General features: G+C 42.4%; 2 protein-coding genes across 2 annotated transcripts; both read left to right on the forward strand.

Moving 5' to 3' along the window:
- The first annotated feature begins 7,065 nt into the window (after positions 1–7,065).
- On the forward strand, positions 7,066–12,399 carry LOC133866104 (uncharacterized). The gene is made up of 2 exons (XM_062302661.1): positions 7,066–7,626; positions 8,974–12,399. Exons 1-2 carry the CDS (start codon positions 7,066–7,068, stop codon positions 12,397–12,399), a joined length of 3,987 nt encoding a protein of 1,328 aa, XP_062158645.1.
- A 286-nt stretch (positions 12,400–12,685) lies between these two features.
- Positions 12,686–14,997, forward strand: LOC133867324 (uncharacterized). The gene has a single exon (XM_062304050.1). It carries the CDS (start codon positions 12,758–12,760, stop codon positions 14,873–14,875), a length of 2,118 nt encoding a protein of 705 aa, XP_062160034.1. The 5' UTR covers positions 12,686–12,757; the 3' UTR covers positions 14,876–14,997.
- Positions 14,998–15,077: the final 80 nt, after the last annotated feature.

The following is a 15,077-nucleotide window of genomic DNA, read 5'->3' on the forward strand; positions in this document are numbered from 1 at the left end:
ACGTGATGACCCTTTTATGAGTACAAACTTTTGAACTATTGGCTTAGTATGCCTAAACTTATGTTATTTCAAGAGGAATTTTTTTTCTCGGTGGAATTTGAGAATGTACGTATGAGATTAATGTTCAGTAATTTTTTAGTTAGGCTAAGATTGAAAGAGGTTGAAGAGGTGAGTGATGAGTTACTGTTGGAGAAGAGAACAATTAAAGCATTCATAGCAGCTTCTCTAAAGGAGGTCTGTTTTTTAAGTTTTAACAAAAATTTCAAAAAAATTACAAAAACCTTTCCACAGCAACTTTTCTAAATTTTTTTTTTCCCGAGAAAGTGAATAGTGCTTCCCAATGAAAATTTTTTAAAAAGTTACAAAAACCCCTCCACAGCAACTTTTCTAAAATTTCCGTTTTCCTGGGAAGTAAATAATGATTTCCAATGCATTGGGAAGAGCTATTCACTTCTCATTCAATTGTTTATTCCAAAAATATATTATTTATCTCCTACTTTATCTTTTTTTTCTTACTTTTAATTAAAAAAAATTAATGATATAAAGAAAAATGAAGGAAAGCTGTGTGTAGTATTTTTTAATAAGGAAGTAAAAAATAATTTTATTTCTTATATTTAGAAAAAAATGATTGGGAATATGTTAGAAATGCTACGAAGGAGGGAGTGAAAGAGAGAAGGAGTAGTGTTGCCTTGAGAAATGGATGGCGTGGAAACAGAGGGGAAGGTTGGAAAGGCTAGAAAACAGAGCACTATTGCAGGAAATCTTCAAGATTGGCGAGATGTTTTTACTAATGAGAAATCGATGGGAAGTCTACGGTAATTTGAGCCATTGAAGTTGAATGAAAAGATTGTGGTTAAGCCTCCAGAACATGCTGTGGAGGAGGGTATAGAGATATGGAAGCCAAGCCCTGTGGGGCAATTATTGGATAAGCTTTTTTTTTTTTTTTTTTTTTTTTTTTTTTCCGATGAATAAAATTTTTCATTAAGCAATTCTCGGTTTACGGTCCAAAAAGAAAACAAACTGAAACACAATCTCTAAACAGAAGAAACAAATTAGAGGCCAGAAATACAAGCCTAAGAAAAACAAACGAAAACATCCCCCAAGAACAAGTGGAAAAAGACACCCGCCCAAATCCACAAGACTTACAACAGAGCAGCTCGAAAAAGCATAACAGAACACCACCAACCTGTCACACTGTCAACAAATAGCAGAAAACTTAAAAAACCAGACACTATCTGTAACCTCAAACCGAACCAATAGAGGAGTGTAGATTCCAACGAAAGACTAAGTTATGGTTGAGATGCTTGAACTGCTCATTAGCCACCAGCCCTAAACGAACTTCCCATCTAATACAATCCATAAGAGATTCTTTTGTTTTGGGTGAGGAATTATGCAGAAGAGCTTTCCTCTGTTTCTAAAAATTATACATAGTAGAACCCAAACACAGCCTCTCCAAATTTGCTCTAATACCTCTGTCCTTTATATCCTTCAATCTCCAAGCTTCAATAGCATCTCAATCCAAATGAGCATTTGAAATGGAACATTCTACCATGATATTTGACCATATTCGACTATTGAAGCTACACCTAAAGAAAATGTGTTCTCGGTTCTCTTGAGCACCACGATAAAATAAACACAAAGTGCATCCAATGTAACCCTATCCACACATTCTATCCTTAATGACCAATGCATTCTGGAAGACAAGCCATAGAAAAGAAAAAAGAAAAAAAAAAAAAAAAAAAGAAAAAAAAAGAAAAAAAAAAAAAAAAAAGAAAAGGAATGCTTAGGGGTAGAGGATGGAAACCAGACCAATTTTCACCATCCTACAGTCGGGCACACCTCTCTAAGCTTGTCCCAAGCATCAACACATGTATATTGTCCATGTTTAGCATTCCAAACAGCTAAATCTGTATCCCCAAGTTCAACCTCAAAGAGTTTACTTTGAATTACAACCAAAGCGTCATAAACGAGTAGGAGGCCAACTCCACTCTCCATTTTTTATGGCAACTTCAAGTTTAGATCGTAAAGGGAAGCCAGAATCATGAACAATACGGTGGCCAAACGTTTCCAAAAGATACCCTGCAAGATGCCGGTGATCAAACCAAAAAAACACCCTAGAGCCATTGCCAGCTTTAAAGCTAATAAAATGCTTAGTTATATCACGAAGCTTTAGGAGTTTTTTCCAACTCCATGAACAAGAGTTCGGGATGGTATGTGGAGCCTCAAGAAACTCGTTGCAAGAATTTGAGGCCGAAACAAACACAGAATATGATTAAGACCCACAAGTTGACAATTTAAATAACTACTAGAACGACGACAACATGAAAAGATTGAAATGCAGGTTTCAAGCTTTTAAGGGGTTTGAATCGACTGGTTAGAATTCGGATTATGTGAAGCCGGTCATTATACAAGATGATGATCTTTTGTGGGATATTGAGTGAACTGAAGAGAGTGAGATTATGGGAAGTGATTAAACAAAGCCGTTTGAATCCAGCGGTCAAGTGCTTGAACTTGGAAATCAAAACGAACTAGGAAATGTGTTCTGATCGGATGAAAAGTTTGGGAGAGGAGCAGCAGAGAAAGAGGAAGGAGGATTGGCGCAAAATCTACATGCACAAAAGTACTAAATGGGTCTTTCTTGGTCGATAAGAATTGCCATGATAGGGAGAGAGATAGTGGAATAAGGATTCCTTCAAATTTTCTGTCCCCTCAAATATTTTGTCCGAATTTAAAAGAATTTGAACAGATGATTGTGAGAGAACATCTATGGAGTCCACCTGATCAAATAAAAATTAGAATGTCCAACTACTTATCTGGTCAGATGGGTCCCATAAGTGCTCTCTCACAATCACATGTCCGAATTTTTTAGGTAGGCTCCATAGATGCTCTCTTACAATCATCTGTCCGAATTCTCTCAAATCTGGACTGAAAATTTGAAGGAATCCTAATCCGAGACGGAGAGAGAGAATGTTGATGACATTTGACCAGGAATTCCTTGGTGACGTCTTCTACGCATAATGATTGTAGACATAAATTTCCTCCAACCTTCCCACTCACTCTTAAAATTCTTCCCTCATGTCTCTAATAAGTTGTTAATACCCCTGGTAGCATTCATCTAATGTATAGCAAAATTACATGGAAAATTTATTATAGCATTTACATCAATTCCTTTACAAATAAATGTTAAAGTATATTAAGAGATTTGATTTCAAAGATTTATTGTAATTATTATTATCTCCTATAAATTTGATTAATATGATTGTATTCAGATTTGATGGTAATCAAAATTACATTGATTTGATTACCATATTTATTCACTTAAATTCTCCTATAAATAAGAGTCTTATGTATTGTGAAAAATATTAAGAAAAACAAGAGTATAATGTAGCATTTTGGACTTTATTTTGTTAACGTAGGTCATAAACCGAGTCGCGTAAAGACTCTTATATTTATTTTATTATTTCGTTTTAATTTTCTTTATATTATCTTTTCTTTCAACAAACTCACACAACAGGCAACATTTTATGGAAGAAAAATGTTTAGATTACAATTTCCTTACGAGTTCAATTGACGTGAACTTGTTACTGCTGTCGTCATTGTCATTACTCAGGTTTTTGTTTTTTTGAGAAGCTTGATTTTACAGTGATTCTAGGAGAATATAAAGAAGAAGAAGAGCAAGGCAGTCCTCAAAACCCTTGTACCTTTATTTATTTTTTCTGAATGCAGGTTATGAGATACAACGGTTTTTGATTTTGGGGTTGTATTTTTGGTGAGATAGAGAAAAAAATATTTAAAATATCAACCAAACATTTCAAAAAATTGGTTTCAAAATCATTTTCAAGATTCTACTCAAATAAAAATTAATGAATTTATTAACAATATATTTTACAAAACAATTTAATAATATCTTACATAATGGAATTTAGCATATGTTATTTTAAAGTGTTAAAAAGAGACAAGTCATCTAGTTGTTAAAGTATTTTCAAAATTAATATGTATATATATTTATTTTAAGTCTTGGGAATGATTTAAAATGAAGGTGTTAAAAAAAATTCAATGAAGATAGTTTCACATAGGAAAAAAAGAAACTGAAGTTGACATTTATAAGGTCCAACACATTTTAAGTATTTAAAGTAATGCTTGGGTATATACTCTAGTACGGTGCGAAACACTGGACGCACACGCAAGCGTGCGCGTGTGGCAATAGGCTGTAGGGCGCTAGTGGCGCACTTGACACAAAGCATTGGAGCTCGGAGCGATCTAATCATGACCTTTTAATTTTGGATGGTCATGATCAATCGATCTAGTGGTTTAATCTAAACCATAGGATGTTTTTTAGGTAAATCCAGTGGTTGGATTTATTGGACAATCAAATAAATAAACTGTAAGGTCAAATCACATTTGATCTAATGGTTGAGATTAATTAATAACGATCTAATGGTTATTATTAATCAATCATAGACAGTTATTTGATCTGATGGCCAGATTTAAGTGTCTGTTAAAACAGCAGTTTATGACTGTTACTTAAGCAATTATGAACGGTTGGATTAGCAGTTTGCTGTCCAGTTATCAGAAATATACAGAAATAACTGTTGTACAGTGTTTAATAAAATAAATAACAAAATTTCTTTTATCTTCAATCATTTTTCTGATACCTTCTGTATTTAAAATTAAAAAAGTCTCTGCCTGTCTCTTGCTATAATAGAAAAATCTGAAAGTGTTCGGGTTTAATTTTCGTTAATGCAAAACGCAATTAAACAAACAGAGGATTCTGGACTCCATTGTATCCTGGAGAAATATTTGCTGTAACATTTTTGTATACATTTCTGGTGGGGGTAAATAATTTCTTAAGGAAAGCAACGTTGTAACGCGCCTTAAGAGCATTTCGTTTTTCTGCTTTCGTTTATCTTTTCTAACATTAGTTACTTTTAAGTCTTCAGCTTTTATGATATATGATCTTTTATCATCTCAAAAGGCTACTTTGTCAGTTAGCTTTAGGGTTTTTTTTTTTTTAAAAAAAAAAATTAGTACGTGAACAAATGTAGTTAGGAGTTGTGTCTTAGGGTGACAATGTATAATATTTCTGTTTTGACACTAGTCTTCGATGACAGTTACAATAATCAATCTGAAATAGAAATTTTCTATATTTATTTCGTAAAAGATAAATGTTAAGTATTAAATTTTTTATTAAGAGATAGATATTAAAAATGATGTGGAATTTATTTATAAAAAAAATATCAAAATAATTAATAAAAAATACTTAAATACCATTTAATAACCTCCGCACAATTTTTGTACCCATATATCATAAATCGGACAAATATAAGAACGTAGCAAATCATCCGTATCACCATGAAAGCCATTATACGCGCGCGCGAGAGAGACAATATTGGCATTAAAGATAATTAAGGTTATAGCATGCATGAGTCCTCTCTCTTGTGCTTCCCCTGGAGCCACAAGAGGAGAGTGGGTAGAGTCCCTACTAGGTAGGAGTCTGATCAGTTAGTCTGGTATTGAAGGGAGTTCGTCTGGCATTGTCTTAACACCTTAGATGGAGGAGATAGTGTAAAGGCTAGGTAGTAGCATGAAATTGCTGGAGGGTGAAAGAATGAGCATTGAGATTACAGAAGATGAGACGGCAGACCAGAGATTGGCAAATGGACGCTGTCTGATGGGCAGATTCATGTCTGATAGAAGGATACAGAAGGAGGCGTTTAGGGCATTCATGGCTCGGTTGTGGAAAACGGCTGGAAAAGTGGCTTTTAAGGAACTACAAGACAATATGTGGCTTATTGAGTTCGCATCAGAAGCTGACAAAAGGAGAGTTTTGGAGGGCTGTCCTTGGCTGTTTGATAGAAGCGTCCTGATCCTCAAAGAAGTGGAAGAAAATATTCCGCCTGCCAAGATGGACTTCTCAAAGTCTCCGTTTTGGATCCAAGTCCACGATATTCCCCTAATATGCATGAACAAACACGTGGGGCTCAAGATTGGAGAGTCCATTGGAAGAGTGGAGGAAGTGGACGTCACAGGAGAAGGAATAGGCTGGGGGAGGTGCCTACGGATCCGGGTCCAGGTTGACATCACCAAGCCTCTCGAAAGAGGTCGAGCTCTCGAGCTTAATGGGAAGATGGTATGGGCTAACTTTAGGTACGAAAAACTTCCACACTTCTGCTTCAGCTGTGGCTGCATCTTCCACAAGAACTTGCAGTGTAGTGAAAACAAGAGCCCCAAGCAGGGAACAGATCCTCCCCCAAAGCAATGGGGTACCTGGCTCCGGGCAGAAGACATGCGATTCAACCATGGATACTCGAGGCGTGGATGGAGGAGGGGGGGGAGCCCAACTGACACAGGTGAAACCAACCGGAGGGAAGGGGTGGTCGGAGGAAACTCAGGGGAAAAGTCTCAGTCACAGGAGGGAAGGGGAGCAACCTCGGATTTCCAGGGTACGGATCTTAACATAGAAAGGAGTGCTGACAACCTCGAGGACAGGAATGAGAAGAAAATCCTGCAGACCATACTGGGAAGAGAGCTTGGGGATTCCGAGACTGTGGAGATAGGACAGAAGCAAAGTCAAAGCCGGCGATGTGACTTCATGGAATTAATGCTTGCTGAGGACCAGATGGCTAAGGCTGATTATCCAGTGGTCACAAAGGGAGACAATGTCAAGGCTACGAAGGAAGATCAGGAGAATGATCATATGATAAGATCAGGGCAGGTTGGGCTGGATACTGGGCCGGGTGGACAGGCACTGGAAGCCCCAACCCACGTCACTGGGCCTGAACCACTGACTGAGCACCAAATGGACTGCCCGCTTATCCTTTCGGAAGGAAATAAAAACGAGGAGAACTCTTCAGGTGATGGGCCCATCCGCAAGTGGAGACGCAAGGCTCGTGCACCTGCCACGGCCCTGGAACTGCAGAAGGCGGGTAAGAGGAACTACGAAGAGGCAGTGCTAACAGATGGAGGCAGTGACCATTCAGAGCAGGTTAAGAAGGGGAGGGTAGAGGCAGAGGAAGTACCGAACAAGGCTTGGGCGGAGGCTGGACACCAGCCCCGCCGGCCGCAATGAGTCTCCTTAGTTGGAACTGCCGGGGAATTGGGCACCCCCGGAAAGTTCGGGACCTTCACCAAATGGTGAGGGAGAGACGGCCCACCTTTGTGTTTCTTATGGAAACCATTTGCTCTAAACAGTACATGGATAACATTAGGAGGAAACTGGGGTTTGACAGCGTTCTTGCGATTGATCTGGTTGGTAAGAGCGGTGGTCTAGCCTTTTTGTGGAATTTGGACTCTAACATAGAAGTGTATAACTATTCTAGAAGACATATTAATGTCATTATTAAAGACAGGGAGAATAACCCTTCATGGAAGCTCACGGGTTTCTATGGCAACCCGGATACATCTAGGAGAGCTGAGTCATGGGAACTTCTACAATTTCTAGACACCTGCCAGCCGACTCCATGGTTATGCGCGGGCGACTTCAATGAAATTGTAGAACAGGTGGAAAAGGAAGGCTGCAATAGCCGCAGGGAATCCCAGATGAATGGATTTCGGGAAGCCATCGAGTCCTGCCGCTTAAGTGACTTGGGATACTTGGGATCAATGTATACATGGTCCAACGGTAGGGTAGACGATTCCTTTACCAGGGAGAGACTTGACCGTGCCATGGCTAATCCGGAGTGGTGCTGTTTGTTCCCTTCTTTCTCTGTTTTGACTATGGCGGCCAGAACATCTGACCACAGCTAGGGGTGTAAACGAGCCGATCCTGAGCGGGTATTGCCTGTTCGGGCTCGGCTCGTTTAACAAACAGTAAAGCTCGAGCTCGAGCTCGAGCTCGACACGAGCTGAAAAATCTTGTGCGAGCTCGGCTCGCGTAACAAAAACTATTGTCCGAGCTCGAGCTCGAGCTCGGCCATTTTGGTCGATCCCGAGCTCGAGTACTCGGCTCGAGCTCGAGCTCGGCTCGTATCATAATTTAAATTATTGACTTTAGCAAAAAAAATAAATAAATAAAAATTAAACCACAAATTTTCAAAATAATGTGCACTTGCACGTATTAGAATTTTGCAATAAAAGCAAACAATAAGGCAATTGCCAATGAGTCTAGAATCTGAATTACAATTATCTATGAATCTATAATAAGTAATTAAATATGGTCAAATTGATCATTATGAATTTATGAGTCATAAATCATAATTTATAACGACCTACTAATAATACTAATATTATATGATCATACGATCTAAGTATTATCATATGATAACATATTTAATGTATTAACATGATTTAACAACTCGTATGATCTTAAATCTTAGATCTTAAATCACGTGATGTAATGATTATTAAGTATTTAATGATAAACTCATAACATATAATAAAGTGATTGTATATTTTATATTTACATGTCATATGGCACAATGTTATATTATTATATGATCATATAGCCATATAATCTTATTATATAACATGAATAATATGATTAAGTATACAAATTGTCATTATATCATATGACTAATAATTAATTATTGATATTATTCACTTTTATTATTTTATATACCTATAACCAATTAATATATACTAACTAATAACTATTGTTATTTATTACTTAATTTATGCTTACATATAGTATATTATTTATTAATATACTATATTATAAAACTAGTTATATATATATATATATATATATATATATATATATATATATATATATATATATACGAGTCGAGCCTTAATAAACGAGTCGATCCTTATACGAGCGGGTTCACGAGCTTTAGTCGAGTCAAGTCGAGTTTATACGAGTTTGCATCGTTTAATAATCGAGTTTGATTTTCGTGTTCACGAGTAGCTCATTTAATAATCGATTCGAGCACGAGTCGAGTTTATTCGAGCCGATCTCGAGTAAGCTCACGAGTAGCTCAGCTCGTTTACACCCCTAACCACAGCCCTATCTTGGTGAGTTTCTCTCTTCGCCAGAGGGACAGGCAGGATCAAGGCAGGCAGGATCAAGGCCGGACTCACAGGACTTTCAAATTTGAAGCTAGCTGGTTGAGTGACGGGGAATGTGGGGAAGTTATAAGTGATGCCTGGAATAATGACAACTCTTTGGAAATCCCTTCCGAAGGGATTCAGAGGAGATTGGGCGACTGTCAAAGGGCTTTGCTAAGCTGGAGTGGGCAGAAATTTGGTAAGGTAGAGGACGACATCAAGAGGAAATCCGAGCAACTGGCAGATCTACAACGAAACGAGTCCCCTGCATTGAGTACTCAGATCAGGGCCCTTAAGAAAGAAATTGAGGATCTTCTCGATTTCCAGGAACTGAAATGGAAGCAGAGGGCTAAACAGCACTGGCTTCGGTCAGGGGATAGGAATACAGCGTTTTTCCACTCTTGGGTCCAACATAGAAGGAAAATCAACTCCATTAGGAGTGTGACTGACGAGCAGGGCAGAGTCTGGAGGAAGAACAAAGACATTGGCAGGGTGTTTCTCAATTATTTTGAGGGACTTTTCACTTCTCAAAGTACGGGTTCGGTCGAGGAATGCACCAACCTGATTGGAACCAGAGTTACCGACGACATGAACAACAGGCTGCTGTACAATTTTACTGAGGAAGAAATTCAGAAAGCACTCTTCCAGATGCATCCCCTGAAATCCCCCGGCCCGGATGGTTACCCGGCAATTTTCTACCAGAAAAATTGGTCTACGGTGGGCAGAGAAGTATGCAAAGCTGTGCTGTTTTACCTAAGGGAGGGACATCTTGATGAGGAGATTAACAAGACCAACATTGTTCTCATTCCTAAGGTAAGCACTCCATCCAAACTTTCGGACTATAGGCCAATCAGCTTATGTAATGTCCTATACAAACTAATCTCCAAGGTTTTATCTAACCGGTTGAAACTAATCCTTCCGGACATTATTTCCCCTGAGCAAAGTGCTTTTGTCTCGGGCCGATTAATCTCCGATAACATCTTAGTGGCTTTTGAGACCCTTCATACTATGGCCACCAGACTTTCGGGGAAGGAGGGACATATGGCTATCAAGCTCGACATGAGCAAGGCCTATGACAGATTGGAGTGGGATTTCCTGGAGGCTATGCTCCGGAAGCTTGGTTTTGCGGACCGATGGGTCAAACTTATGATGATGTGTGTTCGGTCCGTTAGGTACTCCATCCTTATTAATGGCAGGCCCTGTGGGAGGATCGTTCCCTCGAGGGGCCTGAGACAAGGCGACCCCCTATCACCCTACCTATTCATTCTTTGCGCCGAGGCCCTTAGTTCCCTGATTCGTAATTCGGGAAGAGCTGGTGGAATCACTGGGGTTCCTATCTCCAGGGGGGGGACCCGTATACACCATCTTTTCTTCGCCGATGACAGCTTGTTATTCTGTAAGGCCAATACCATTGAATGGGGTCATATCGAAGAAATTCTGGACCGCTATGAAAGGGCCTCAGGGCAGAAGATTAACAGGGAGAAGACTGCTATTTATTTTAGCAGGAATACCCCTCCAGGGACTCAAGATGAAATTCTGTCAAGGGTTAGTGCGACTCAAGTTCAAAGTTTTGAACGATACCTAGGACTACCGGCTTTAATTGGTCGGTCGAGGATATCTTCTTTCAATCATATCAAAGGAAGGATTTGGGCTAAACTTAATGGTTGGAAGGAAAAATTCCTCACACAAGCAGGGAAAGAGGTCCTGCTAAAGGCTGTTATCCAAGCAATACCTACATACACTATGAGTGTGTTCAGCCTTCCTAAAACCCTAACAAAAGAAATCAATTCTATTATGGGGAAATTCTGGTGGAGTTTCAAGGAGAACTTTAACAAGGTTGCATGGATGTCTTGGCAGAAAATGGGCCGGAGCAAGGATACGGGGGGCCTAGGCTACAGAGACCTTGAAAGCTTCAACAGGGCAATGCTCGCGAAGCAAGGCTGGAGGCTGCTGAATTGGCCGGACTCTCTGGCTGCCCGGGTTCTGAAGGAGAAATACTATCCGGGTGGAACTTTTTTGGAATCCAATCTTGGGAAGAGGCCCTCCTATGCATGGAGGAGTATTTGGCAAGCAAAACCCCTCCTGCAAGAAGGCCTCATATGGAGGGTGGGCAACGGATTGAGAATTGATTTGTGGAAGGACAAATGGATCCCCACTTCCCCCCACAAAATTCTTGATCCCGTTCGGATCATTCCTAATGAGGCTAAGGTTGCTGACATCATAGATCAGGAAGCCAACTGGTGGAACATCCCTCTTATTAAACAAATTTTCCCGGAGGAATCGGTGGAACAGATTTGCAGCATCCCTATTAACCCTCGCTCTCAGGAGGATAAACTTATTTGGGCAGGAACCAAGAACAACAGCTTCTCGGTTCGCAGCGCCTACCACCTAGAAGTGGAAAGAAGGGGAAGGGGAAGTTGGAGCACTTCCGGCCTCCAATCTGCTATCCCTATTTGGAGACGGCTATGGAATCTTAATCTACCTCGGTTCATCCTAATTTTCCTATGGAGAGCATGCAACAACATTCTACCTACAAAATCTAATCTATACAGAAGAAAGATTGTTACTGACCAGCTGTGCCCGATGTGCAACTCTGACGCAGAATCCAACGGGCATGTGCTCTGGAGATGCGATTCCGCCAAAGCCGTTTGGGGATGTTGTAGAGGTCTGATTCAGAAGACTTCGGTAGAGGCGGAGGACTTCTTTGACATCTTCGCAGCACTCTCAGTCAGATTGGGGGACAAGGACTTGGAGCTATTTGGGTCGATTGCTCACAAAATTTGGGCCCGGCGTAATAGGGTGGTCTTTGGGGGTTCTATTTTGCCCCCTCCTCTTTTGATCAAAGAAGCCACCGACACCATCGAAGATTTCAGGAAATCCCGCGAGAGCCACTCGGCTGAAGGGTCTGGAGGGCAGGCTTCGCATACCAGATGGGGGAGACCGGCGACAAACAGCATCAAGCTCAATTGGGATGCCGCGCTGGACAACCGGAAGAAAACCATGGGTATGGGCATTATCGCGAGGGATCACAGCGGGGAGGTGAAGGCGGCCATGTGTGACGCCATCCCCTATATCAGGGACCCAATCGTGGCAGAAGCCCTAGCGGCATGTCGCGCAGTGCAATTCGCCCATGACATAGGCGCCCAATCGGTGGAGCTGGAGGGAGATGCCCGCGAGGTCATCCTGGCCTTGGGAAGTTCTGTGGAGTCTGATTCCATGGTTGGGAACTTGATTCGCGAAGCCAAACACAAGCTTGAGAACTTCCCTTTCTGGAGAGTCTCTCACGTGAGACGTGAGGGAAACAGGGCTGCTCATGCTTTAGCTAAGTTTGCTACTTCTCATCAGTCTCATTATGTGTGGCTTAATGTCTGCCCCAGTTGGTTGTTGAGCATTGTAATTGAGGATTCTCTTTAATGGAATATAATGTTCCTTTCAAAAAAAAAAAAAAAAAAAGAAAGCCATTATACAAGAAGTCCAAGAATAATTGAGAGGCACGGAGACAAACAACGAGTTGATTCTCAAATCCAATGGTTTCATAGAAGGATAAAAAGTGACAGCCGTGGATTAAAGTCCAAAACAACCTCACAGTGATCGCACCCAAACTCATGGCTCAAAGCATCGACACGTGTGACATTGATGGGACCCACCCCACCATCTCAATTCTCACACCTCTAGTCATCGCTTTATCTTTACACGGTTACACCGCACCCACTTCTTCACTATCTATGAATGATCTAATCCTGGACAGTCTCACCGAGCCTCTGTACTATCAATGGTCGCCATGAAAACCAAACCCACTCTCTGTTTCTGGCTCAATTTTCTGCTGCCCTTGTTATATGCAGCGGCGGACCATGAATCCCCAAGCAGTGCCAGCATCATCTTCGCTACACTTGGCAGCAGATCCAATTTCGCCTTTGACATCTTCGCTCTCCCAGCCTTGGACCCCCCTTCGATCGCCAACGAAATCCAAATCACCGACGGCCAATCGCTCAGTTTCAACGGTCACTTCCCTTCCACGTCCTCCTTCCTATCTCTCTTGCCTGACCAGGCCATTATCCGCACCCGGGTGCCTCCCATCCAGGTTATCTATGTCACGGAGCGAAACGGGACCTCACATATATACTACGACGCAGTTTTTTATGATGCTCAGCGGAGCACCAGATCGAGGTCAGCCCTCGAAGTCTACGAACGGGTTCAGATACCTTTGTTGGCTTCTACAAGGGGCCAGAATGGGATTTCGATGAAAGACAGGCCGAGTTTGACCCCTGAGGGTTTGTTGGTATACGTGTCAACTCACGAGGACACGGGCGAGCCAAGGACGAGTTGGGCCGCGGTGTACTCGACTGAGCTATCTACGGGTCTGACTCGGAGGCTTACCCCTTACGGTGTCGCCGACTTTAGCCCGGCGGTGTCTCCGTCTGGGGTTTGGACCGCGGTGGCCTCGTACGGACCCAAGGGTTGGGACGGTGACGTGGAGGAGCTCAGCACTGACATCTACGTTTTCTTGACTCGGGATGGAACGCGGCGAGTCAAGGTGGTCGAACACGGCGGGTGGCCGTGCTGGGTGGACGAAGCGACTCTGTTCTTTCATAGGAGAGGTGAGGACAAGTGGTGGAGTATTTACAGAGCGACTTTGCCAAGTGAGGGACCGATTTCTACTGAGTCAGTGGTGGTTGAGCGAGTCACCCCACCGGGTCTCCACGCGTTCACACCAGCTACCTCACCGGGGAACAAGAGCTTCATTGCTATGGCTACGAGGAGACCCAGTTCGAATTTTCGCCACATAGAGTTGTTTGACCTCGTAAAAAAAGAGTTCAGAGAGATAACTCGTCCCGTGTCGCCGAACACTCACCACTTGAACCCGTTCATCTCGTCCGATTCGAGCAGGGTCGGCTACCACCGGTGCAGAGGGGAAGGGAATGAAAGAGCACGCGCCCAGCTGTTACTCGAGAACCTCCAGAGCCCCGTTCCGGAGCTGTCGCTCTTCAGAATTGACGGTTCGTTCCCTTCTTTCTCACCCGCGGGTGACCGGATCGCGTACGTCGATTTCCCGGGAGTTTACGTCGTGAACCGGGACGGTTCGAACCGGCGTCAGGTATACGCCGAGTCCGCATTCTCGACCACGTGGGACCCAGTGCGGAAAGGGATTGTATACACTAGCACGGGACCCACTTTTGCCTCAGAGAGAACAGAGGTAGATATCATCTCCATCAACGTTGATGGGGCGGACCAAACGGGTTTCAAAAAGCTGACCACCAACGGTGAAAACAATGCCTTTCCTTCCCCTTCACCCGACGGTAAATGGGTCGTGTTCCGGTCGGGCCGTTCGGGTCATAAGAATCTGTATATAATGGACGCCGTGGATGGGGAGAGAGGTGGGCTCCACAGGTTGACGGAGGGATCCTGGACCGACACGATGTGTAGTTGGTCACCGGATGGTGACTGGATCGCGTTCTCGTCGGACCGGGAGGACCCGGGTAGTGGGAGCTTCGAACTGTACTTGATCCACCCGAATGGGACCGGGTTGAGGAGGTTGTTTCGGAGCGGGTCGGGTGGGAGGGCCAACCACCCGACGTTTAGTCCGGACGGTAAAACAATAGCGTTCACTTCGGACTACGCGGGGATATCGGCTGAGCCAATCTCGAACCCGCATCAGTATCAGCCCTACGGTGAGATATTCACGATGAGATTGGACGGCTCCGGTCTGAAGAGGTTAACGCATAATTCGTTCGAGGATGGGACTCCTGCGTGGGTTCCCATGTATATTAAGCCCACTGACGTGGAGTGGCTTAAAGATGGACCACGGTGCTCGTTTGAGGATTGTCACTGGCTCAGTGAGATGCCAAATCATATTAATGGCTCAGCCAAGCCTCAATGTCATGCTGCATAGTAATCGTCTCTTTTATGTTTATCCATACACTTTGTAAGCTAAATGTACCTTTTTGCCTTTGGTGTTCTGTAGAAAATGTTCATAAAGTTGAAATAAATACCATCACCAATGTGGCCATGTAATTACCATTCCTAGCTAAAACAGCCTTTGTGATCTTTTAAATATAAAAGTACGTAAATATATAGTTTTTTTTTTAAAATAA

The sequence above is a fragment of the Alnus glutinosa genome, chromosome 4 (genome assembly GCF_958979055.1).
Source record: "Alnus glutinosa chromosome 4, dhAlnGlut1.1, whole genome shotgun sequence".
In the NCBI taxonomy this organism is placed as follows: Eukaryota; Viridiplantae; Streptophyta; class Magnoliopsida; order Fagales; family Betulaceae; genus Alnus; species Alnus glutinosa.

Excerpts from the sequence above, each read along its gene's own strand:
- LOC133866104 (XM_062302661.1), top strand. The coding sequence starts at position 7,066 with ATGAGTCTCCTTAGTTGGAACTGCCGGGGAATTGGGCACCCCCGGAAA. Across the intron at positions 7,627-8,973 it reads ATACATGGTCCAACGGTAGG|AGGGACAGGCAGGATCAAGG; the intron begins GTAGACGATTCC and ends TCTCTTCGCCAG.
- LOC133867324 (XM_062304050.1), top strand. The coding sequence starts at position 12,758 with ATGGTCGCCATGAAAACCAAACCCACTCTCTGTTTCTGGCTCAATTTT.